Source organism: Poecile atricapillus, chromosome 12 (assembly GCF_030490865.1).
Source record: "Poecile atricapillus isolate bPoeAtr1 chromosome 12, bPoeAtr1.hap1, whole genome shotgun sequence".
Taxonomy (NCBI): domain Eukaryota; kingdom Metazoa; phylum Chordata; class Aves; order Passeriformes; family Paridae; genus Poecile; species Poecile atricapillus.
In genome coordinates, this window is record NC_081260.1 from 470,951 (window position 1) to 496,226 (window position 25,276).

Sequence of the window (25,276 nt, forward strand, 5' to 3'; positions counted from 1 at the left end):
TGTGCTTACCATTAGGATTCTCAGTAGCTCTGCTGACTTCGAATACCAGATTGAATATTTAAACATTTTATTTGACCCACAGCGTTTGCAAAATTAGCCTTAACTGATATTGAAATAAAGATGCCTTAAGCTACATTATTATGAAGTTATGACTTATTAACAATTGCTACTCATAGCTTGATTATGAAAAAACTGGCATTCCGTCTTCTTTCCTTCATGTGGGCATTATGTTTAACTGTCAAGTGTTTATCATCCCTTCCCCAGGTAGCATGTTGCACTCCTAAACTGAAGCACCAGGGTACTACACTTGCAATTTCTATTGAATTGACTTGCTGCAGCTGGAGTAGATGTTCTAATATCCTTTTAGGCCTCTGTATCTAGAATTTGATTACAGCTCTGTCTTTCACAAAATGTAGGCAGTGTAACTTTCTTCAGTCATGTATTTCAGAGTATCTGCCTTTGTTGCACATTCCTGTTTTAAGTTCAGTAGAATTGCAATTAATGCTTGTCTTAACGTACTGCCTAGAGCTAGTGTAGAGATAATGTCTACCTTTTGTAGTTTGGCATATGAATCTTCTTTCTAAACTTCTTTCCCAGGTCTAAGAAAAATGGTAAAATACATGAAGCCTTGAAAATTGTTAATGCTACAGGAGACCAACATCATCTTTACATTTCATGTTCTCCTTCTGTATTTCCCTTTTAGAAAGACCCTGTAATTTTATATGTTTTAGTAGTATTTTTCTGGCCATAAGATCATAAAGTGCTTTGTAATACTTAAAATAAATGTATTTAGACAGAAAATAGAGTAACACTCTATGTTTTCTTTTTTTTTTTCATATGGTACTTGCAGAAGCTATATCACCCTTCCACCAGCCTCATTTCTCTTAGACATTTATTCTCGTATTTCTTGTCTTACCAGTGTTTCCCCAGATTATCAGCCATAAATTACAGTAGCTGTTTGGTTCATGTTCATTGAAGTTTACTAACAGTAATGTTTCATGCAGGTTTTAAAACACTGAGATAAATTAGTACAAAATCTAAGTTCAAGCAATTACTATAGCAAGGATTCTTGTCGCTCATCTCATAAATTCATACAGTGTATGCATTTACTTAGTTATGTCTAAATAATTTTTATTTTACATGAATAAAATCTCATGCATTGCTGCATTTGTTGTTCTTAGTTACAGTACTATTTTACAGAGTATACTATTTACTAAGTACAATTTTTTATGGCTGTCTTAATAGAGAAGTATTTATTGTGTCAGTAAAAGTTGATGTGTTGCAAAAATTAACCCTGTCCTAACTAGAACAAGGACACGAAAATTTCCCCATACCAAATACATTAATTTCTGCATTTTGCCATGACATTTTCATGTGTGTATTAATATGAAAAAATCAAGCCTGTAATTTTTTTAACTATGTTTAATTAAGTGTAATATTTTGTTCTTCTATAATCAAGACCAAAAGGAAAAGCTTATGCAAGACAACAAAGACCTGCAGTTACGCTACCTGGAACAAAAGCAGCAAGTAGATGATCTGAAAAATCAAGTGAAGTTTTTGACCAAGGTGAGCTATATTTTTGTTTCAAATATGAGAAAAAAACCCTCTATGTTTTATACATAGTGCAGATACTTCTTGAAAGTCAAAGAATCTAGAAAAATAAATGTTCAGTTATTCATGCTATCAAGCAAAATATCATGTCTAGTGAGAATGTACCTTATTATTCTGAATCAATTTCTTCGATTCACATCTGATAACACCTTTCCGTTAAGTTTCAGGGAAGTGATGTTGGTGTGGCAGAACTCAATGAAAACCTATTGCTTATAAAGGTAACTTACAAAGAATGAGGGGTTGGAACTAGATGATATTTTGCATCCCTTTCAACCCAATCCATTCTAGAATTCTGTATTCTGTATTCTCTAATTTTCTTGTTTGTGTGAGAGGTTTTTGTTTGTTTGTTGGGTTTGCTGAGTTTTATCTTCTTTGTTAAACCCTTGGCTGACCATTATATTCTTTCTACACTCCTGGATTTTCAAGAACTGAATTATTTGAGCATCTTTTAGTATTTAATGCCTCAAGCTCAAATGTGTGCTTTGTCATTTTTTACTTACAGTTAATCAGAAGGGAAGATGAAAAAATTGCCAGAATTAAATCTTAATTTATGTAAATAATTCGTTATAACATCAAAAGTTAATTAAATGAGATTAACAGCCATTTTAAAAAAGCTTAGTTTTTCTCAGTTAAATGATTTATCATGGCATCTTTTTATCCTTATAATGTTTACAAAAACCAATTTTGTTTATTAATTCTGTAATTGATGCAAGTGTACCATAAGCATGGAAGTTCCAATATGTGGTATAGCAGTGCTTAGCAACTTCTCTTTGTTTATTAAAACAGAAAAACAAGAATACTCAGAAAATACTCTATTATTTTTTTTTCTTGCACAAATTGAAATTGGAGTGAGTGGAAGAAATCAGTGAACAAAAAAAAAAAACAGAAAGAAAAAAAAATAAATAAACCTCAATGAAAATTATCTCCCCAGTATTAATAACAGAAAGAATGTAGACTTGAGAATAATAATTTAGGGTTTGTACATTTATGGAGGCAGGATTATTAATTATAAGAAAGGAAAATGTATATTTTTGTATTTTCATTGGATAGACAGGAGTGATTGCTTCAGAATATCTCATATATTTTAATTGGTTTCTGATAATCATGAGGTTACTTTGCCGAAAACAATCCTGACATGTTCTAGTCCAGCTCATTCCTGGTTTTGTGTTACCATGTGCTTAAGTTTATGAAGTTCTGCTTGCTGTCTCACTGTTGTACCGAAAGTATATTCCAGTGTTGCATTTAGCCAAGCACAAATACATGCAAATCTTTTACAAAAGTCTTTTCTAGCAATTTTTTCAAATGTGCTCCAGGACCAAAAGCAACAGAAGAATGTGGACCTTCTGTTCTTGGAAAAAGTGGAAGATGATATCCATAAAGATACAGAGTACTCCATGCAGGAGCTGCAGTTAGCACATGCGGAAACAGTGCAAGAACTTGAAAAGACAAGGAATTTGTTACTTGTGCAGCACAAAATTAGCAAAGATTACCAGGTACTAAGCTCTACTCACAGTGGAAAATAACCTGATAATAACATTTTAACCTTCGTAGCTCTGACACTTGTAATAATTAAGACTTGCAAATTCAGCAACAAGGCCAGCCTGTGCATAGAGAACCAAACATAAAATCTGCTGTTGCTGAACATTTGGTTTAAAAAACGTGAGATCCAAGTGACTGTAAACTTTCAGCTCATCCTGCCCCTAACCCTCAGACTGTTCCTTCTTGGGGTTATCTCTGAGGTCCTACCAGGTCTTCACAGGTAAGATAGTAAATGTGCTTATCAAATAAGCTTCCTTTTCCATACCACTCTGCTTTCACTGTCTTCTTTCTACTTCCACTGCTGGAGTATTGCAGATTATATTTTGACTTTTCATTCAAATAATTAGCATTTAAAATAACTAAATCTTTAAATAAACTATTAGGTATATTGTCCTAAAACAAAAGCTACTCTGTTTTTCCTCATGATGTTTTTAGATTTTGCTGAAATTAGAACTGATTTGTTGTATTGGTAAATGAAAAACTGCTGCTATTTTTGCATACTCTAAATGTTCTTTCCTCAAATCTAACTGTATTTTAACTTGTAGCCAAAAGCATGTGCAACATCAATGCAGACAATCCGCAGAAGTTCTTTTTACATGCAATTTTTTTCAGACTGAGGTAGAAACAATGACAAGAAAGATGGAAAGTCTACAGAAAGACTATGAGTTAAAACTGGAACAGTATACCCATCTTCTTGATATTAAAGCTGCACGTATCAGAAAACTAGAAGGTATCTTTAAATATATATATATCTTTTTTATATGTATCTGTTATATTCTTAACTAATTTTTTTTATATATTTTATCTCTTTCAAATTACTGTTGTAAATTTGTTCTCCAGTTGAAGCACTTTTCCATTCCTAAAACCAGTAGAGAGGTCAGTTCTTTCATGGAAAGGTATATATTCCAGTTCATTTTCATTGACTTATATTATATTAATAATGATAGTTATTAATTAAACCAAATCCAGCAAAGTGTTTTTTATACTGCAGCTATTTCTGAATAAGAATAAAATTACCAAACTTGTGGGTTTTTTTTTAAATAAAACATGCTTTTATGGTCAACCTTTTACTTTGCAGTACTATCATTACAGAATCACTTTGTTACTAAAATCCCTCAAGTCTTGTTATAATATACTGACACAGTATTTAAACAGGATGAATTTCAAGTACTTTTTCATGACTTCATTGTGGAAAAGGTGCATAAGAAGCTTCAAACAGGGTATTTTACAAGCACTTATGTTGAAACAATTTTCACATTTTCTCTCCAAGTTGCATCTACTGCATCATGGTTTATGTCCTAATTCTGTAAGCACGTATTTTGATTTCTTAGAATTATTAGTATTATTAGTATTATTTCTTTCTCTGGCAAATTTAATAAACATCTTAATAAATAATCTTTAAATAAGTGTTTAAATCTCTGTTACATTTGCATAATGATACTTACCCTGGAGTATTGCATAAGACTTCTGAATTTTTTGCTTTTTAACTCCCTTATAACTTGATAATAACTGTTAGGGTCCTGTGTCTATGTATACTGAGGCAGCTCCATTGAGGAAATACTCCTGATTGTTGTCAGTGTGCTCAGTGGGCATTCAGTGTATGAATTCTTCTTGGTAATGCCTTTACAAAAGTAATATTGTTAATATAATTGAATTATGCTTTTATCCTTTCTTCTCAGTCATTAATTTTATTCAAATTTTTAAAAAGACAATCATATTATAGCTCTATTTTATCTATTGCAGCCCAACTAAGAGACGTTGTCTATGATACAAAACCACTTAAGTCCAGACCAGAAGTATTGCCAAGTGATCCAGTGGATGGATTTGTTGAAACTGTTAATTTAGAAAGAGGAGAGAACCTTTTTGAAATTCATATCAGCAAAGTGATCTTCTCTTCTGAAGCTATGCACGCTTTTGGTGACTTGGAGCCTGCAACCTTTTGTACTTATGCATTCTACGACTTTGAACTTCAGATAACCCCAGTAGTTTATGGGAACGCCCCATCATATGACTTCACTTCTCAGTTTCTTGTGCAGTCTGATGACAGCTTCTTCCACTATATACAGGAAAACAACATCACATTTGAGGTTCATCGTGCGTATGGCATAGATTATGAAACAATTGCTTCTTGTCAACTTAAGTTCCAGGAAATTTTGGAAAACGATGGCAAGATCTACAACACAGCAAATTTAGTTGGTAGTTAATAATATCACAAAGTATTCTGTTTGATTATGTATCATTATATTGCAAGTGATAAATAATGCATATTTGACTAAAAATGAATTTGTACATTACTCTTTCAAAAGGAAAAAGAGAAGTGTTTACAAGAATACTATTTTCTGTTGAATTTGCAGCATGTTCTTGTGATTCTGCCAACACTTGTAGAAAGCTGGGATGGGTGCAATTTTACCCATAATGGCTTATAACCTCAGGGTAAAAGGGGAAAAAACCCAAAACAGGAGGCACCCCACTTCGCCCATATCAAACATCAATGCTTTATATCTGACCTGAATGTCATAAGTATATCCTCTCGTTCCTTATCAATAACCAAAGGAAGAAATTATGTAATCTAAACTGATAAGACAAAGGTCACCATATAATAGTGAAAAAGGTACAAATTATGGTGATTATGGTTAATAATATTTAATATAATAGCATAATCTAGGAGGGTGTTTATTTATGTTTTGTGCATTATTCTAGGCACTTTCATATTCATTATATTAAAATAATTTTAAGGTATTCTGGACAAGACACTTCTAAGAAGTATTGAATATTCTTCCAGAAACGTTCTGCCAGATCAGCATATTCAGTGATCTCTTAACTGGCCACTGCTGTAAAGAATCTGGTTTAATAAGGCATTGTAAAGTGGCATTTTTGCCAGTAATTTAAATTGCACACCTCTTTTTGGGACGCTTCTAACTGTTAGCATACAAAACTGTCCTAACCTTTATTTACCTTTAAGAGATAAAAATATTGAACTTTGCTTTGACCCTGTAGTAAATACAGAAGTAGGAAAAAATGGTCATGTGTTTATTTTGGATCATACAAGGGGAGCCTGGGAGTTGTTCTTGTTTCTAACATAAAACAGATTTCACATCACAAGCGCTGGCGTAATGCATAGGCACAATCTTTAATTTGTGATTTTTCCTAGCTTTTGAGTAACATACCTTAATGTTGAAAAGAAAATTAATGCAATCCCCTTTTTATTCCTTAGGGAAAACAGGACACATTCAAAATTATGGTACCGTAGAATACTGGATCAGGTTGCAGGTTCCTATGGACCAGGCAATTATTCCCTACAAACAGAGGTCAAAGGCTCTGGGATATATAACGCCCAGTTTTAGAGAGCATGAACAACCATCCAAGGTATGTTTGGGTCTGTACTTGATAGAGTGAATTACTTCATGGAGAAGAGAAGCTTCAGGGTGACCCAATTGCAGCCTTCCAATACCTGAGGAAGCCTACAAGAATGGTGGAGAGAGGCTTTTTACAAGGGCATAGGACAAGAGGGAATGACTTCAAACTCAAAGAAAGTAGGTTTAGATTAGAAGACAGAAATTCTTCGTAGAATCATAGAATAGGCTGAGTTAGAAGGCACCCATCAGAATAATTGAGTCAAACTCCTGGCCCTGCACAGACACCCCAACAATCTCATTCTGTGCCTGAGAACATTTTCCAAATGCTCCTGGAGGTCTGGCAGCCTTGGGGCTATGACCATTCCCTGGGGTGCTTGTTTGGTGCCCATCCTCTGTGGAGAGAATCTGTTCTGATGTCCAGCGTATCGCGCTCCTGACATTGCTCCAGCCATTCCTTTGACTGGAACAGGTTTCCCAGAGAAGCTGGGGCTGCCCCATCCCTGGAAGTATCCAAGGCCAGATTGGACAGGGATTGGAGCAGCTTGTCTAGTGGAAGGTGGCGTCCCTCCCCATGGCAAGGATTTTGGGACTAAATTTTAAATTCCCTTTCAATCCAAGCCATTTTATGATTCTGTGATAGTTTTGATAAAATTAACTCTTTAATTCTTTCTATTTTGAGTTCAAATAGCTTAGGTCAAGTCTTGATACATTGAAAGTGTAATAAAGGTTCTTGAACCAGAAAATACATTAGCAGTTTTTCATATAAAAGAGATCAAGAACCAGTTGAATTATACCTTACCCGAAGAGGCAAAGTCTCAAACTTAGTTATTTATTTTTACTGAAGTTGTCACTAGAACATTTGACATTATATTTCATTTTCTTGAGCTGTGAGTGCCTTATGAATTTTAAACCAGCTGGATGTTAGATACACAGAATGGATGAAGCAGTTTTTCAAAAAAGGTATTGAAGTAGTTCTTAACACTGGAAAATTATGAGATGGAGATTGAGATTCCTTCACATTAGTTTTTTGCTGGGTTTTTTAGCTGGATATTGAAGAGAATTTTGACAATATAATTCACTGTACAATCACATTTAAATAAGGGCCACAGAAAAAGAAGGAACTTTCAGACATCTTTAATAGTTGTTTAAGAAATAAAAGCAAACAGGTTGAAATGTATAAATTAAAATACTGGAGGTTTTAGTGGGCTTTTTTGTAAGCTAAGGTGTTTAAAATACTGTATCTGGAATAACTCAAATTTTTATATTATTCCATATAGTAAATTTATGTGTTAGATAATATCTCCATGGGTTCCATGATGTAATCAGAGAAGTATGTTGTGTATGAATTCTGTTGAATTATGTCTGATTAGAATTGAATTTAGTGCCATTAGATTTGGCTTTGAAAAATATTAGAGTTCCTCATAATTTACTGTAAAATAAGATGGCAATAAGTGCCCTTCAATATATTTGTTTATTACAGACACCAACACTCAAAATGAAGCAGCGTGCAGCTCAAGCACACAAGAGAGTCTCTTTTCTGGATCTTAGTACAATACAGATGTCAGTAAGTTCTGAGTATTTTTGTTATGAATGTTGAAGCATGAAAGGCTGCTTACGGCTTCATATGGGCAATTTGTAGAACTAATAATCAAGAACACTGGATTATTTTAGCAGCACAATACTGGGATGTCCCAGGCAATGAATGATAGCGTAGTACTGCATATAGGTGGGGGACGCAGTGGTATTTGTGTGACTCCCTCAGAACTGCTTGATGTCCTCCATAGTTTACAAGCTTCAATTTCTGCTGGCTTAGGGCAGATTCTAAGAGGACCAATCAACTCACTCTGCACTGTGTTTCTCAGCTCTCTGCATTATTCAAGTGTCTTTCTACAGTGTACCACCTGCACTGCATATAAATGGCTCTATAGAAACCAGCTTGATCCAAATAGATCCTGAGTGTTGGGATAATGAGATACATAATTTGACACAGTTCAGAGTCACCTCTAAAATGAAGTTTATCAGCTGAGATTGCACACATTCTGAATTATTTTGAGTATAATTATTCTGAAAATAATTATACTTCTTAACTTGGGATACACTGTCATCTGTACAGCCTTACAGAGTCTTAAGAGAGTCTGCATGGAGCTAAATCAAATGTATTTGCTGCATTTTGTAAATTTTCCTCTGAAATAATTCACATTCAGAGAATTAAGAATAGGTTGTGGTTAGTCTTTTAAGTAAATTCCAGTAAGTAAAGGTAGGTTCTTCAACAGGCAATTATAAAAGGTTATGTTTATATATTATATATAATTATAATAATAATATTGCATTAATTAAGAACTAGTTGTGGGGTTTTTTTCCTTTCATAAATTACTTGATTGGATTTATTCTTTGAAAAGTTAACATCTTTTCAATTAACAGGTTCTGTTACTGTTTAGTTTACTATGACTAGAACTTCGTTGAGAGCTATACAGTATAGACTGGAAATAAGAATTAAGTCAATCTGTTGCATTTACTGTCTTTAAAAAACAAAAAGTCAAATGTTGGTGAATATAATCTTTTGAGAGCTTAGATATGAAAAACTAAGATGTTAGCCGGATAGTTAAACACACAAAATATCTTCAGCTATCCAAATAGTAACTTCTCAAAGTTTGACAATTTTCACAAACTAGGATTTTCTAAGTGAGACACCTGCTTGCTCTCATCATAAGGCTTTATTGCTGGGTTGGCAGCTCCTCTAGCTGTTTTAAAAATCTAAGTCTCATTGTCTGTTTAAAGACAAAAGGACTATTAAGCCTAAGTAATGGAACCGCTTCTCTGACGTCTAAGTCTTGTGAGGAAAGGGCAAGAAAGTGTCCACGCAAGAAAAACAGAAGTTCGACAGATTAAAATGGGAAGCCTGATTCATTTTCCAGTTCATTTTCTGAATAGCAGAGAATCAATCTAGTTCTTAATAAAAGTTCATATCAATGTGATACATGCCAAAGTAAATAGAAAAGGAGACTCACTTAAAAGTGGGATGAATGGTTTGATTCATCCAAACTAATTGTAAGAGTGGTCCAGCCTCATACATAGGAAGCTCTAGCAGAAGATAGAATCAGTGATGCTAATGCAGGGAGGCAAAGGAGGACATAATTTCCTGTCCAAATGCTTTTCCACCAGTAAATCTGTACCTACTTTTATATATTAATTGTCTACTGTATATTAAAGGCTTCCCCTTGTTTTATTCAGACTGGGCTTCCTCCACACTTAGGGTTCTATATTTGAAAATAATATGGAAGTACGTTAACATTTAAAATGCAGTTTCATAGGGTTCACTACAATTATAATAATGACTTAACTACAGATTTGAGATAGTAACATTCATACCAAAATCAATTCACATGCACACAGGTAAAATTATGTGCAGGCCAATATGTGTAAATTTAGCTATCAAAAGTTCTTCTTGGGTTCAGTGAAATACTCATATCAAATCCCTTTCCATTTCCCAGCTGGCAAGGCTTACACCTCGAAGAAGGTGGAGATGTGTGGTATCAGCCCAGGCCTCGTTGTCAGTGACAGTCTTTCAGATATTGCAAACTTGAGGATTTGCAAGCTCTGAGAGGTCCCACTCGGAGTGGGCAGTGTAGTGGAGCTGCTGCTGTTCAGGAGAGCTCAAAGGGTCTCACTCAGGACTGCTGTTTATAGGGTTGCAAGATGATTGTTGGTCACCAGTTTCCCTCCTGGCCAAAGCCCAAGTCAATTGCTCCTGGTGTTTTTTCCCCAAAGTGCAACAGCAATGATACCATTACTCTGGAGCTACAATTCAGGTAAATGGTTTACCAAGGCTGAAAAGGACAGTTGCTTATGCTTTGTTTCCCATCTTGGTTAGGCAGCTGATGTTTCTGATTGTGCCCATTTACATCATGCCAGAGCTCCTGGTACAATCTGGTGATGCCTCACAATTTACCTGTCAGGGTCAAGAGACACTTCACTGCTGAGCTGGTTCTCAGCTGGTCAAGGCTTTTAAAGTGTGTCTGAGATCACAGAGTAGAGCACTGAGGATGATGTACTTGCAGATGATGTAGGAGGGATGCACCACCACATTATGTAGCATTTAGAGGAGAAGAAAAGTATTAATTATTGTATTGGCCCAATTGGTTGTAAAAGTAAATTGTGGCAGATTGGCAAACTGTAGTTTCTATTGGTATACTATAGTTTCTAGTGGTATAACACAGTATTTAATCACTGGCTCTTATTTTCCTTTTACTTTACTGCTTCAACACTCGTCTGGGGCTTTGCTTGAGAAGAGTCTCTCTCTGACCATATCGGGTGGTGTTGGTCAATTAGAATAAGCAAAAACTGTTCTCTTGGAAACTTTCATCCACAAAGTGTAACTCTTGTCACTGAAGGAATTAAGAAGAGTGGCCAAACATTGTGTAAAACACAATGGTTATGACACATCTGTAACAAAAAGGAACATAAGACACATAAAGTCAGTTTTCTATGACTTGAAAACTTCTAGGATAACCTTGATTTATAGAACAAGACTCTATTGTGTTTGTTAGCGTTGCTTTTCTTTGTGTGGCTCCAAAGGTGTTGGAACAAAAATAATTCTTCAGGTCCAGTTTTGAAAAACTCAGATGTTCTGTGGACAGCTGAAAGCTTTTTCATGGATTCTGAGGGTGGGAGGTGAGGCATCAGTGCCTCTGTGAAAAATTCAGTCCTACAGGAGAACTGTTGGATAATAAATAATGCATAGGTAATGAAGCACTGCAAGTTTACATGGAAGGTGCCTTGTCTGTAATGCAGTATCCACTGATGAGGTATTATTTTATGTAATTGAACTCAAAGAGAAGGAAAATAGTAAGATTACTTCAGAATACGTTGTGTATTTAAGATATTTTACCTTAGATAACATGTTTATACTGTGTAGCAGAGCTGATTATTTTTTTATATTATATTACTTTTGAGACAGAAAATACTGTATAATTTAAGTTAGAAAAATGGTGGTGGTGTTTTCTGTGTGTTTTGGGTTTTTTTGACTGAGTCTTGTAGAACTTACAGAAAAAGATGAAATATAAATTAATCTGGAAATCAAACAGGCTGAATATATGTTGACAGGTACAAAATTATTATAATAGTTATGTTTTCACAAATACAGTTAGATAAATGTCTTTCTGCTGTATATGAATTATACGTTACAGCAGTTGACATTGTTTCCTGCACTGCATAAGCAATAATAAGCAATTGTTAAAAGGCTCTGGATAATGAACATAGGCCGTAACTCTTCAAGTTTTGAACTTTAGTAACTTCTGCTATTCAAGGAGTTCTATAAAGACTGAAAGTTTATCTTTTTCTGTAGCATGTGGTACAGGAGGCTAAACAGGTGTCAGGTGACAAAGCGAAGGAGATGGCTGAAGAAATTCAGCAGGAAAAAGAACTCTCTCATCTGTCAGAGGAGCAGTTGGCTGACCAAACATTGATTACTTCTAGAGATGAAACAGAAATAATTGAAGAATTGCAACCAGAAGGTAGAATTCATATTAATAAGTAGCTGTATTTTCTGAAAAAATCTGTCTACTAGTGGAAGCTGCCTCATTATGAGAAACTTCATGACATAAATTATATTCTGGTGTACTTTGCACTTGAAGCTGGGTGGTGGGTGTGTTTTCTTCCCAGATGGAAACCATATTGTAATTGATTGCAAAAATCTAATATATAACTTAGATTTGTACAATATTAAAGGAAACCTGGTTTCTATTTTAAATGTCTTCAGGTTCTCCCTTAGAACTATGCTGTTCCAAAGGCTATTTTAATGAGTATGCTCTTTTTGTCTGCAGATAACAGCCAGTGCTGATACTGGCATCCTTTCAGACAGTGAGAGGGCTAGTATGCCATATCACTTATGTGCCACAAAGTTGTTAGATTTACTTAAAGATTATAAAAGCCAAGTCATCCTGTTCCACCTCCGAACTTAAACTGTTTATTAGGGCAATAACCAAGTCCATGATTCCAAGTTTAAAATAAAAGCAGAAGAAGAATGCTAAACTTTTGTTTAGTTCTCCGCAGCTTTAGCATAAGAATTCATTAGAAAGATTGGAAAAACTTGTTGAATGTTGATTTTGAATACCAGCTGTCTTTATCATTTCCTTCATGGAAAAAAATGCTCTAGAATATTCCAGAAAATAATGCACCTGAATACAGAACTATTTTTTAATAAAGTAAAAAAGTGCATTCTTCTTTTATGTATGCATAGTGTTGAAGGAAGTCAGAGAAAATCCACAAATTCGGGCCATATTCTTAACTAAAGCTAACAGTTGTGCATACTTAATTTGTTACAGGACTTACTTTATTTGCCAGCTTGTGTCTGGAAAACATCACTATTTTTTTTAACACACCAGAAAAAATACAGATTAGATGACTGTAAAGATCATTGATTCACAGTGTTAATGTTCTTCAAGGAAAAGAACATTTACCTGGCACTTACTCTTTTTATATTAGAAAAGGAAATTCATTGCTATCAGATTTCTTATTCAGTCTGAGGTGGTCTAAAATATAGCAAGTGTTACCTGTGTCTGTTTGTTTGTTTGTTTATAGATCAAGATAATCAAGATGATGCTGTTGAATCAATAAAAACTGACAGTGATGACTGTATCATTTCAAGTCCAGTATCCACAAATATTAAACAGCTGAGTCAGAGTGTACATGGCAATTATTTGGTAAGACTAAGAAAAATATTTTAAGCCTAATGTCCCCTAAGAGTATCTTTGCTATATCTAACATCAGTTTTCAATGAAACTGTACATGTACTATACAAAATCTCTTGACTTATTCTTAAAATCAGCAATTCAGGGCTTGAAGTCATATATACAAAGTAGCACAGCATAATACAAATTTGGAAAATTTACTTTGAACAGTATTTCAATAGGATAGTTCTCAAAAAAAATAATATTTCACACTTTTAGATCTAACATTGGCCGAACAATCTTAACCATAAAACTAGTACTTAAAATTAACAGGCTTTAATGTTCTGCGATGTAATATCCTAGAGGAAGTTTTATTTTTTGAAGTGCTCTTTTCAAGGCTATGTGGTATCTTACAAAGTAACTAGCAATAAGAAACATGTATAAGAAATACTGCTTTTTTTTTTAATCTGTAGAAAGTACTTCTTAAAGAAATTGCATGTCTTCAGCTCAGTAGGTATGTAGAAACGCTGTCACTTATAGGTTCTTCAGAAAGATACAGAAGGTACTTTTGAAGACTGCATTATTTATATGTAAAATGTTAAAAAAAATTCACCTGTAATTTTGAGAACTAAAATGAATATTAGTAATCACTCTTAAGTCAAACGATAATACAGTTACTCTATACCTTTCTAGTCATCCTTTATTTTATTTTATCAAAATTATTTAAGAACAATTCTGAGAGGATTTTGTATGTAGATTCATTTCAGGTTCATCAGTTTCTATGTCCTTCCATTGAACTGTTCTTCGGTAGCAATGTGCATGTTTGTGAATGGTAGATAAAAACAGTAAAAGCTACACACTATTAAGGCACCATGTGATAAAAGTTGGATTTTAAAAATATGCATTACTTTACTTGAATACTTGGGTTGATTACAGAATACAGCATGTCAAAATTGCTATTATTTTTTGTTGTTTATTAAAGATCAGAAATCATTGCCTTTTATCTTTTGAGATAATTATCCTACTGGTACTCAAATACTGTAAATAAATTTTGTAATTTTTGGACATCATTGTGCTAATTATCTTATAAATCTGAATTGTATACCAGACTGTTTGAGTCATTTAAGATCGTACTGGGGATTTTTTTGTATATTACAGATTAGACAGTTCATGGTTATTTCTTAGATATATTAATTATAAGGCATATCTAACAGATTTTCCAGTATCAAGCTGTACCAGTTGCTTCTTTATTTTTGCTTCTTGTCTATGATGTATGATTGATCATAAAATACTTCATTTCATTTCATTTATAAATTTGAATATGAAAAGTATATTCAGGTCAAAGACCATCACTTTTAATAACATTTGGTATCCATTTAACTTACTAGATTTTAGGAAAAAAAATTTGCTAAAGCCGTGTACCTATATTAGTAGAGACAGAACAGTGTGGAATTTTTTCTGTAAAATTTCCATTAACCTTCTGAATAGTGAAAGAACCTTATTGAAATATTTATCCAGATTTGGATTTGCAGTTAAAGTGTCATAGGATACATAATAAAATAATACATAATAAAAGGAAAAGTCTTTTGAAAGGAGGGGGTAAAATTACATCATGAAATACTGAAAGGACTTGACAGCAATGGAAATTGTTCTGTATGGTGGATATTTTCACAATAGGATACATTGCTTTTCATTTTGATTAATTCTATCATTTGCTCAGCAAAATGTAATCTATCTCCATATTAAATAAGAACATTAACTTGGAGTTCTGACTGAATATAGAAAACTCATCTTTTGAATGTGATTTAGTACTTCAAGTGATTTAAGTTGAGAAATAAAAATCTTCAAAATATTTCCATATAGAAGAAATATTTTTAATAAAGTTATGAAGGGAGAGTAATATACTGAAAACAAATAAGTAAAAAAAAAAAATCAACATTTCTATATCCAGTGTGTTCTGTTTGCTCTTTGAAGAATATCATCATTGAATGCTCACCTACATATTCCAGCTTTGAAACCACATTGGCTTTTCTTTCTTCTTTCTTCCCAGAGTAACTTCGAGAAATAATTGTGACTCTTGAGTCCAACATGCTGACTTAAATAAAACTTATTAAAATTTATCTGTACATAAATATTCCAGACTGCAGAACAGTATGAAACAATTTCATATAAAGAACAGAAAAATGTCATTTCAGTTAAAGATAGTAAGAAAAGGCTCTGGTGAAGAACAATTTGGATATTACTTTTATTATCATTAGGGAAGTTCACTATATGAAGCTGAATTCTTTAAAAATACATCATTATTTTACATGCCTAAGAATTTTGTGATTTGATGGGTTTTTATTGAACTGTTTGTAGTATAGTCTGCCGTAGGTACTAACAACTCTTTATTTGGAAAACTTCAGTACCTTGTATTACTGGCAGTATTTTAAGCAGTTACAGGATCACTTTACTGTGTAGGTAAAAATTATGACAGCTTAATTTTGTGATTCAGATAGTATTTTTACATAAAGATAACCAGCAGACTATAACTATGACTACTGCAAAAATATTTTAAACATTGAATGGCAATCAGTATCTCTTGCAACAACAGTCTTAGCTACAAACCCCGGAGCTTTAGATTCTCATTTTGTGTATGTTAATCAATCAGTATTAATTGTATAAAAAAGCCAATTATTTACATATATATATGTATGTTTGTTTTATGTTAACACTTATAGAAACAAAAAATAATTTGTGCTATGTTCATATTTTCTTTTTAAATAGGAAGTTGAAAAAATCTGGATTAAAATTACATCACTCTGTCTTACTGAGTCACGAATTACAGCAGATGAAACAATACAGCAGCTGTTTGTAGAATGCAGATTAAACAATTTCCTTGCAGAGGAGACCCCACTGTCTCTTCCAAAACCAACAGGTGGTCAGAGGATTCACTATAACTATAGCACTGGTAAGTCTGATGTATTCCTGACCAGGCTTGGTTATTCTCTTAAATTCTGTCTTGTGAAAATACCTGCAATAAATCCTACTTCCTATATATTATAGCTGCATTTCTCCATGTTCCGACTCTATGTGCCTATTTTCTAGATATTCTGGGAAATACTAAAAGTGATTTTAAAGAAATGAGGTAAGTATGCAATTATCAAGCATAAAATGAAATGCTGAAGGAGGTTGGTATATAAAATGGTAACATCACAACAGATTTAAATATGTTGGTAGTGTATAAATTTCAAAATTAGACTATACATAACTAAAATCTATATATTCTTTTTATAAGAGCATGATGATAATTTTTCTATTGGTACATGATGATACAGCAAAATAAAAACATTCTAACCTGTACATCTAAAACACAATTGAAAAGAGAGAATACGTAATTAGAATTCGTCACTATTTGCAAATACTCAGTGTTCCTTTAATGATAACTTTTTTAATAGGGGAACAGATTCATCCATGTTTCATGCTAATACATTGCAAATTAGTATTTTATATTTACACTAATGGCATACATAGAACAATTGTAATAATTTATTATTCTCTTGTTAATTATTTTCCCAGCTATTTCATCATATTTCAATTATTCATTAACTTTTTCCTTCCTGGTAAGATTTTATTTTATTTAAGATTCAGCCTGAGTGCTTCAGTCTTGGACTTTTAGCTGAGCATATTCTGAAGTAGGGGAATCAGTTTGCTATTTCTGACAAACCCTTAATACAGACATTCAAATTAAGCATTCTTTTAAAAATTATTACATAAAAGTGGTTTTGCAGAAATGATGTCTCAGTGAGATCTTTAAAATTGCTACCATCTACAAACCTGATTTTAGAATGCAATTTGCCAAAGAATTCATTCATTTAGATCCTTCTCTTACTCAAACTATTGGATTGTTCCATGTGTAGCTGAAGACTGAAAGGAATTGGAAATGTCACATTAACCACTATGCTGGTATGGGCTATGCTGGCATTGCCCACTTGAGAGGAAATATAGATGGCAGATTTTCTCCGATCCATTGGTCTGAAGATTTCTCATATTGAAATACTGTGGCAGGAAATGAGGACTAAATTACTGAGGCTGTCAAAAAGGATAAGCACTTTGCCATACATTCTCACTATCTCTAGCTTCCTTAGTGGAAGAAAATACAGTAAATCACTTCTAATACAAAGCAGTAAAGACTCCTGGCTTTTAAAATCATAGCTGCTATTGCCATTAATAGAAAGCAGCAGCTCTGTGACATGCTTAGATGCTGCTTACATCTTTTTGACAGTATTCATTAGATCACATGATTCTAAAGTTGTTTTTCCGTAGAAAAGAAGAGGAAATAAACGCTTATTTTTCTTTGTTCTTTTCTTCGTGTTCTTTCTTCTAATAGGTGAAAACCAAATTATAGCCAGTTTTATTAATTTATTTGCTTTGCAGTGATAAATGTTGATAAGGAAGATAATCATGCAGAAAGAGAGTATCTCAAGTCAATTCTTCTAAAGCCAGATCTACCTGCTGACAGGTACAGATTAATGCTGAAAACCACTGTTATAGGTCTTTGTAAATGCTCATGGTTTGCCTTTCTGTTTGTCTTTACTGACAAGGTAACCCTAAGTAGATAAATACATAACTAACAGGAAAAGAAAAATGTTTCAGCTAGGAATGATGCATGCATTCTGATGTGGCTGCTGGTCTTACTACTTCTCTGAATAGGTGCATATGGAATGGAATATTGCATACTCATCTAATGTTTATTTAAATCTGTAGTTTAGTTTTTCAGGGAAATTGTTTCATTGGTGTTTTTTTTTTTTAACAACTTTGTTTTGCAAAAGAGAGTTTCTATATTCTATCATCAGTAGTCTATCAGTAATGAATTTGAAAAGCACATATCTCTGTGATGGTAGAGTAGTACATTTGTTGCTTTTTAAATTCAGAATACTATAAGTAGAACTTAAGAACACAGGAAGTGTTCCTTGGCCCCATAATTAAAAAAAAAAACAAAAAAAAAGGTATATATATATATATATATATATATATATATATATATATGTAGCAGACATCTATTATATGAATACATATGAGAAAGAGTATCAATTAAACTTGTCCCATTTCATAGTAGTAAATTTGTTCTTTTTTTTTTCATTGAGATACCATGTGCATTACTTGGAGAGAATGAATTACATACTTTGATTCTGTTTCTTTTTGAATGTAAATCTTCATTAAAATTGAACAACTATTAATTTAAAGATCCATTTAATTTGCAGGAGATTAGGATACCTGCTGATTGCATTTGAAGTGTCAGAGTCATATGTAAATCTTACTCACAAATCACTGATTCACTCTGAGTGACAGTGATCTCTCTTCATTCCATATCCCTTATTTTGCCATCTATATTAGGAAAGTTGCTAAACATATGCTACTAAAGCATGTTTTACTAAGATTTAACAATAATGAGGATAAAATACTCCTTTTATTTTTTCCTGACAGATAATTTAGTTGCTAAAGAAATTTCCCTGTCCAGCAATCTAGGACCGCTGTGGCAGTCACACTTCACCACCTGATCTGGGACTGAGGTCCCTTTGCAGCTACACCCCCCCATGCTGTCCCAGTCAAGACCAGTTGCCCTCACCAAATCCAGCCTAGGTTTCCAATCACTCAGTCTTAGAGGTCCCAATCCTTAAAATAATTTAATTTTTGGTGCAGTAATTAAATAAGACAATAACAGTTCAAACTGGAGCCTCAGGTGAGGGACCCGGAACAAAGGAACCCCTTGGGCTTTTGTACCCTCACAGGATAGTCTGGGGGTCATCAGCTCCTGCCTTGTCCCCGAGTGAACCCAGTCTGACTGGGCCATCGGTCCCTGGGCCCTTTGTTACGCTAAGGGATGCTCACAGCCTCTCACCTTGGGCTGGGCTTCTCCAGTGCTCAACCTGCAGCTGCTCCTGAGCCACCTGCACTGGATGGACTCCTCAACACGGTGCAACAACAGCTGGTCTGTGTGATGCAATTTCCCCTATGAATACTTAGATAATTACATTAAATATTTTACAAACCTAAGGTAAAAATGAAGTAAAATAACAGCAGTGAGCTTTTTTTCAGAACAGAAGCATTAATCTCTTACATGTGTCATCATGTCACTACTGTCCCCTGTGTTACTAAGTAGATTGTTTCCTACAGTTATCAGAATGTCTGGTTTGGCTTGTGCTGAAATTTCAGTTCAGTATTGAATAAATAGGAAGACAGAAGTTCATCAGTAGTCCAGTCTTCCATTTTATCATTGCAAGGAGACCACCAAGAAACAAAATTTATGGAAAGATTATGCCCATACACCAAATGTTTCCACCTCTATGCATTTTAAACTTGTAAAATAGTGTGGTTTTTCTTTTTTTTATCATTTGTAATTTGATTTTTGACCATTTTTGAGAATAAAATACCTTTTTGTGTGTGTGTGTGTGTTTAGCCTAAAATTTACAGTGGTCAGTGACCCCCCAGAAGATGAACAGGATCTTGAATGTGAGGATATTGGGATTGCTTATGTCAGTTTAAAAGAGATATTTCAGAAGCAAAGAGATATCATTGAGCAAGATATTGATGGTAAGTTTTAAAGATCACTTTCTTCTAAGCTTCTGTAGCCTAAAATTCATTGAATATCTGCTTTGCAGGCGTTACTGTGCAAGTAATTGTTTGACATTGTTTCAATAAGAAATTCTTTAATACTATCTAATACCTTCCACATTTGTTTGCAGAAGTCTGCAAAAACTATCTATTAGTGTTATTCCTTTAAGTCTGTTTTTTAAAAAACCCAAACCAAACAGCATCCTGACCTCATAGAAATCAGTTCATAAAACTTAAGAACTTTCAAGCCATGTCTACTGCTATAATGCTCTCTTTTCTACAACACACTTCAAGGTGGTAGGTCAATAAATATGTATTTTGTATAAAAATTTGTTTTGTATTAATTTTTTTTCAGCAATTTTGTATTACTAACATCTGCATTTTATTTGAAATTACGTTATGACCCCGAGCACCTCAAGTCTGTTTCCTCCATATGAAACATGTATGAGACAATATGAAATACTGGTGGTTTTGATTAGGAATCAGTTTTAGTGAGCACCCTTCTGTAACAGACTGTGACCAAACTGATTGTGACTCATTACAGCAAGGTGATGTGAGTAAGAAGTGTGGAATCTTCCATTTCCTGGGGTCATAGGATGCATTTTTATAACACTGATAAGAAGACTCAAGAAGGCTTTTTGGTCCTTTTGTTGACTATGAGGATAATATTCTCCTTGCTCAATTTCCTTTTCCCCGTGGCAGCAGGAACATGGTTGTCAATGGTGCACTTTTCCCTTTCCTTTTCCTCTCAATCCTCTTTCCCCCTTGGGGTGAAGCTTAGTGAAGAAGCTGAAAGTACCTCTGTTATAAGAGTCACTCTCCTTTCCCAGTAAGTGAACTAGTTTAATGGTTGCACTCATGTTCACAAGGTGCCTTTTGCAATAGCAAGAGTTCTAGTGAGCCCCAGCAGAATGCCAGACAGATGTAGCTTTATTACTTCTACTGCTGTGTCTAATTCCTGTACGTTGAGCAATGGGGAGCTGAGTAATGAGGGAAAGAAATAGGCTTTCCTATCCATTCCCATTATCATGCATGATTTGCATCCATGTTGTTGCTAAAATACTCAGTTACAGGAATGTGATGAGGAAAATTCTAAGAATCAAATCTCTGTACTCTGGAAAAATAATATGCAGATTTAGTGTGTTTCCTGCTGTGGCTCAGTAACTTAAGCTTTTCTCCACCAATAACTTTTCTCCAAGTACGAAAGCTCCTCCAAAAACATGTTTTATAATCTCTCTATGGAAAATTGATTTTTGTTCTGGAATTTATGACCATACCTCCCACTGTCATAATACCCATTTGCTAAGATTGATTAATTATGTAAGCGTAATTTTTGAGTCACTTTTCACAAAACTCTTAATATTCCTTATCATCATCTGAGAGAATTATTAGGACCAGAATGACTGGGTTTTATTACTAGTTATTGTAAACCAATCATTACCATGTAATGACAACTACTTCAATATTGTAGTAAGTCAGTAATTCAGTGTTGTAGTATTGTATTGTAATAATCATCAAACATTTAAACTAATTTTTACTTTATGTTAATTATATCTATGAAAATTACAATAAGGGCTAGAAATACTTTTAGTCTTTTTCCCTTTTGCACTTCTTCCCTTTCCTGCATATGCTGTACAGTTTTTTGGGGATTTTTATTGTACCCATAACACAGAAATTTGCATATTTCTGAAAATTAAGATGTTTCAGAGAATTTAAATTAATTTTATGTTAAAATATGTCAGATCATGGCAAAAGAATGTATCTGTATATTTTCATGGATGAAATAATTGTAGAAGAATCAGTTCTTCAGATCTGGACACAGATGTCAATTAAATGCAAGGACACAATAAACGGAATTCCTAGGTAGTGCTGTACACGTTCTCTGAGTTGGATATTGGTTTAAGAAAAAATAATAACCCTAGACACAGGGAAATTCATAGGACACTAGCGCATGAAGATAAAGTCACTCAAGTTAGATACCAAACTTCCTTTATTTTTTTTGATGATTGCAACCATATATCTTTTTCATATTTTGTTCTTCCACTGCTGATTGTGTCAAAGTGTTTTATGTGAAATTTGAGGAATTAAATGGCTAAGCAAGAAGATGGATGAAAAATACTATAGTCAAAACATCTAACAGTGTATCTCAGAGATAAAAGAACAGTATAAAAAGTGAGAAAATAGAATTAATGTTATCTTTGGATATAATTAACTACAGTTATCCTGCTCATCTTTTAAGTAAAAAGGCTACAATCCCCTGAAGTCTGCTCTTGAAATTGACAGTTTGCTGAGTGATTTATCAAGCCTGATTTGGACACATCCATCATACACAGCGTAGAAAATGCATTAATTGGTGTATTTTTATTTAAAACTATTCCTATGTATGTAGATACATCTTTAATAGAATTTGAAACATCTTTATATACATATTGTGAAAAAAAATATTTTAAATAGACAATTATTATATCAATAGTTTCCTTTTTAAGTTAATTTCAACACTGATACTTTTACTGATGTATATCCTAGTTCTAAGAGTGGTAATTTCCAGTACCCTGAGGACCTGAACTGCAAGTTTAGTTAGTTAGTTAGTTATTTTAGCATATGTTAGTTGCTCTTTAATCTGTCCAAACACTAAGGAAAATTATCAAAAGTTAAATAGGTAATGCTGTTTTCTGATGTTTCCTTTCTAGTTTTCGATTCACAAGATGCCAGTGCAGTAATTGGAAAGCTCACAGTGACAGTGGAAGCCCTCAATGCACTGCGTTCAGTCAATGAGGAATGCAGAAATTATTAGGAGGCAGGAAAGGAACGTTTGCCTATGGAAGTTCTTGCTCCCAATGTAAAGATTCACTTGATGGTTCCTTAAAAATGAGATCTTTGTCATTCTTAGGGTTAATGTATTTAATGTAAAATGTACATGAAAAAGATGCTTTATGTCCAGGTATTAAGTTTTGTACACTTTTCAGTCTGTTTTCTTATTTTTAAGGTCCTTGCCAAATCATACTTCAGGCTCTCAACACTTGATAGTTATCACAGCTTAACTTAGTTCCAAAAAAGTTTGATTTCAAATGCAAGCTTGCTTGTAAGTTTTCAGATACCAGTTGAGGGTATTTTGTCTAAGGAGATAAGTGGTGGTGAACGTTCAAACAGAAATGCTTGTAAATTCTTATTAAGAGTACTTCTATCACGGTACTCTGTCAGAATACAATCATTTGTGTTAGAAGTGACCTCAGGTAGTTTTTAGTCAGTTACGGCAGGATTAGGTATTATGTTAGGCCATGTTGCTCAGGGCTGTATCCAGACTGGTCTGAAAACCTTGAAGGACAGGGACTGCTTAGCTAGTGTGCAGAACCTGTTCCAATGCCTGACTGTTCACAAAGTGAAAAAAGGAGATGTATTTCTGATGGGGTTCTGCCGAAACCCAGGCTAGCTCAGAGAAACACACCAGCAGCTGCGCCAGGTGTGGGGAACTACCTTGACTTTATCGGTGCCAACCAAAGGCAGAACCTTTGAGCCTTGTGCTCAACAGGCAGGATTGTCAGGCACAGTCAAAGAGTGGATAAAGGAGGAGGAAGAGGCTCTCGGTGTGAGATTCCAGCAGAGAAAGGCTTATTGCTGAAGGGAGTCAGGGACCAAAGAGCCCCGAGCACAGCTCTGCTCGGGATTTTATACAGCAGCAACTCAATGGGAGGGTACGAACAAATGGCCAATGGGGAATCCAGGAGGGAGAAGCGAAGGGAGGGTGTTACAATGCAGGGACCAACATGGATGAGGGGGAGGAGAGGACCAGTCACGCAGGCCAATGGGGTCTCAAGGGTTAGGGGATTGACAGGGAAAGATCCAGAACAAAGGACAGGGTTTACAATGATGGACAAGGGGCAGGGTTGTGGTGACAGGCAGGGAAGGTTCAGGAATAAGGGGTTGGGTTTACAGTGAAGGGCAGTTCAGTGGAGGATACAACTCTTAGGGGCAAACCAACTTGGGAGGAACAGGGGGGAGCACAAGAATGAACCGTATAACTGACAAACTTATACATACAACCACAAATAACTATTGCCACAACACATTTCTACACATTACTTCAACCCAAATTGAAGCCAAACCTAGATCTAAGCACATGGAGCAGCTTTGGCACTTAATGCACCATCTAATAATTTAACTGGTTGTTTTGTTTTTTTTTTTAATTCTAGGGATGGCATGTTTGTCATTTGTTTCAGCCGTTTAACATTTTGCACAGAAATAAAAATAACAAAGCATTTTGGTGTTGATTTTCATGCTTTGCAGTATGCCATCTAATTGTCATCCAGTTTTGTGAAGCAGTTGACAAGAAATAGCTGTTACTGTTGTCAATGTTATTTGCTCAGGTAATGTTTCTGTACATTTCAGTGGTAAACAATTTGTTATGATTTATTCCTGGGTTTGGATTTTTTTTTATATTAGGCTTAGATTATTTTAAGAGTAAGGATAGCTGCAGCAGTGTAAGACAGGTCTTCCACACAATTAGCAATTACTTGTTTCACATTTTTGTGGATTTGGAAAATAATCTATTTTCTATTTAGACAAACTGTCATTCTTGTTAAACGCAGAATTATTTCCATATGTATTAAAGTCACAAGAACTGAACCATTCTTGAAAAAATGTTACAAAAATATGGTCCTCCTATTGCTACCAAAAAAATTAATAAACTTTCTTTTGCTTGTTATAAACCAGTGGTTATTCTGATTACCTACTCATAAGTATAAATACCTACACAAGCTGACAGCCTTTCACTTCAGTGGTAATAAGCAACCAAACTTCACCTTAACATGAGGAAGAACTTTACATTGAGGGTGGCAGAGCACTGGGACAGCTTCCATGAGAGGTTGTGGAGTCGCCCTCTCCAGAGACATTCAAGACAAAAACCTAGCTGGACATGTTCCTGTCATCTCCAGGTGACCCTGCCCAGAAGGGGTGATTGGACTAGATGAGCTCTAGGATACATAAAGGTAAGAAATTGATGTAGCTGGACCTGTGAAATTTGCAGCTACTTAAAGGGCCATTGCCAGTACAGTGGAGCCACCCAGACTCCTTTCAGTTGTGCTAGTCTAGAAGAGGCAGAGAAGCCAGATCTTGCAGGTTCTGTGGGCTCTGGTAGGGTTTGGGGGAGAACTCATTCCCCAGGGTGCTGGTGTGCTGGGAGGGGATGGGAAGGGGGACAGCATGGAGGGTGTGGATCCAGCTGGACTCGATGACCCTCCTGCCTCAGGATATTCGAAGTTTCTATGCATAACACATTTCAAAAATACTATGAATCTTGAACATTCCTTTAATAAAGTTCAAAGATTAAAACAAATATAATAATAAAAACTATTTATCCAGTATTAACATGTCTTTTTTTTTGGCTTTTTTTTTTTTCCAGTTTTGGCCATGCTGTCTTTGTCTCCTTTTATTATCTTCAGTACTAGTGTCATTGTCACAACTTTGCCATTTTCTCTTTCTTTCATCCTGCTTGGTGCACTTCACAGTCAC

The 25,276-nt window shown here is 34.5% G+C and overlaps 1 protein-coding gene across 6 annotated transcripts in view; it reads left to right on the forward strand.

The window, feature by feature from the left end:
* RPGRIP1L (RPGRIP1 like) overlaps positions 1-24,958 on the forward strand; it is a 42,598-nt gene extending 17,640 nt beyond the window's left edge. For 4 of the 6 annotated variants that reach the window (XM_058847480.1, XM_058847479.1, XM_058847477.1 and 1 more), the window contains exons 11-23: positions 1,460-1,566; positions 1,773-1,829; positions 2,925-3,104; positions 3,763-3,880; positions 4,894-5,346; positions 6,365-6,516; positions 7,987-8,070; positions 11,851-12,019; positions 13,086-13,207; positions 15,941-16,124; positions 17,591-17,675; positions 19,614-19,747; positions 22,459-24,958. In XM_058847480.1, coding sequence (XP_058703463.1) covers positions 1,460-1,566; positions 1,773-1,829; positions 2,925-3,104; positions 3,763-3,880; positions 4,894-5,346; positions 6,365-6,516; positions 7,987-8,070; positions 11,851-12,019; positions 13,086-13,207; positions 15,941-16,124; positions 17,591-17,675; positions 19,614-19,747; positions 22,459-22,562 — 1,949 coding nt within the window. In that variant the 3' untranslated portion in view covers positions 22,563-24,958. Of the gene's footprint in view, positions 1-1,459; positions 1,567-1,772; positions 1,830-2,924; positions 3,105-3,762; positions 3,881-4,893; positions 5,347-6,364; positions 6,517-7,986; positions 8,071-11,850; positions 12,020-13,085; positions 13,208-15,940; positions 16,125-17,543; positions 17,676-19,613; positions 19,748-22,458 lie in introns of those variants that run through there. The other 2 variants (XM_058847482.1, XM_058847483.1) reach the window with 2 other exon arrangements.
* Positions 24,959-25,276: the final 318 nt, after the last annotated feature.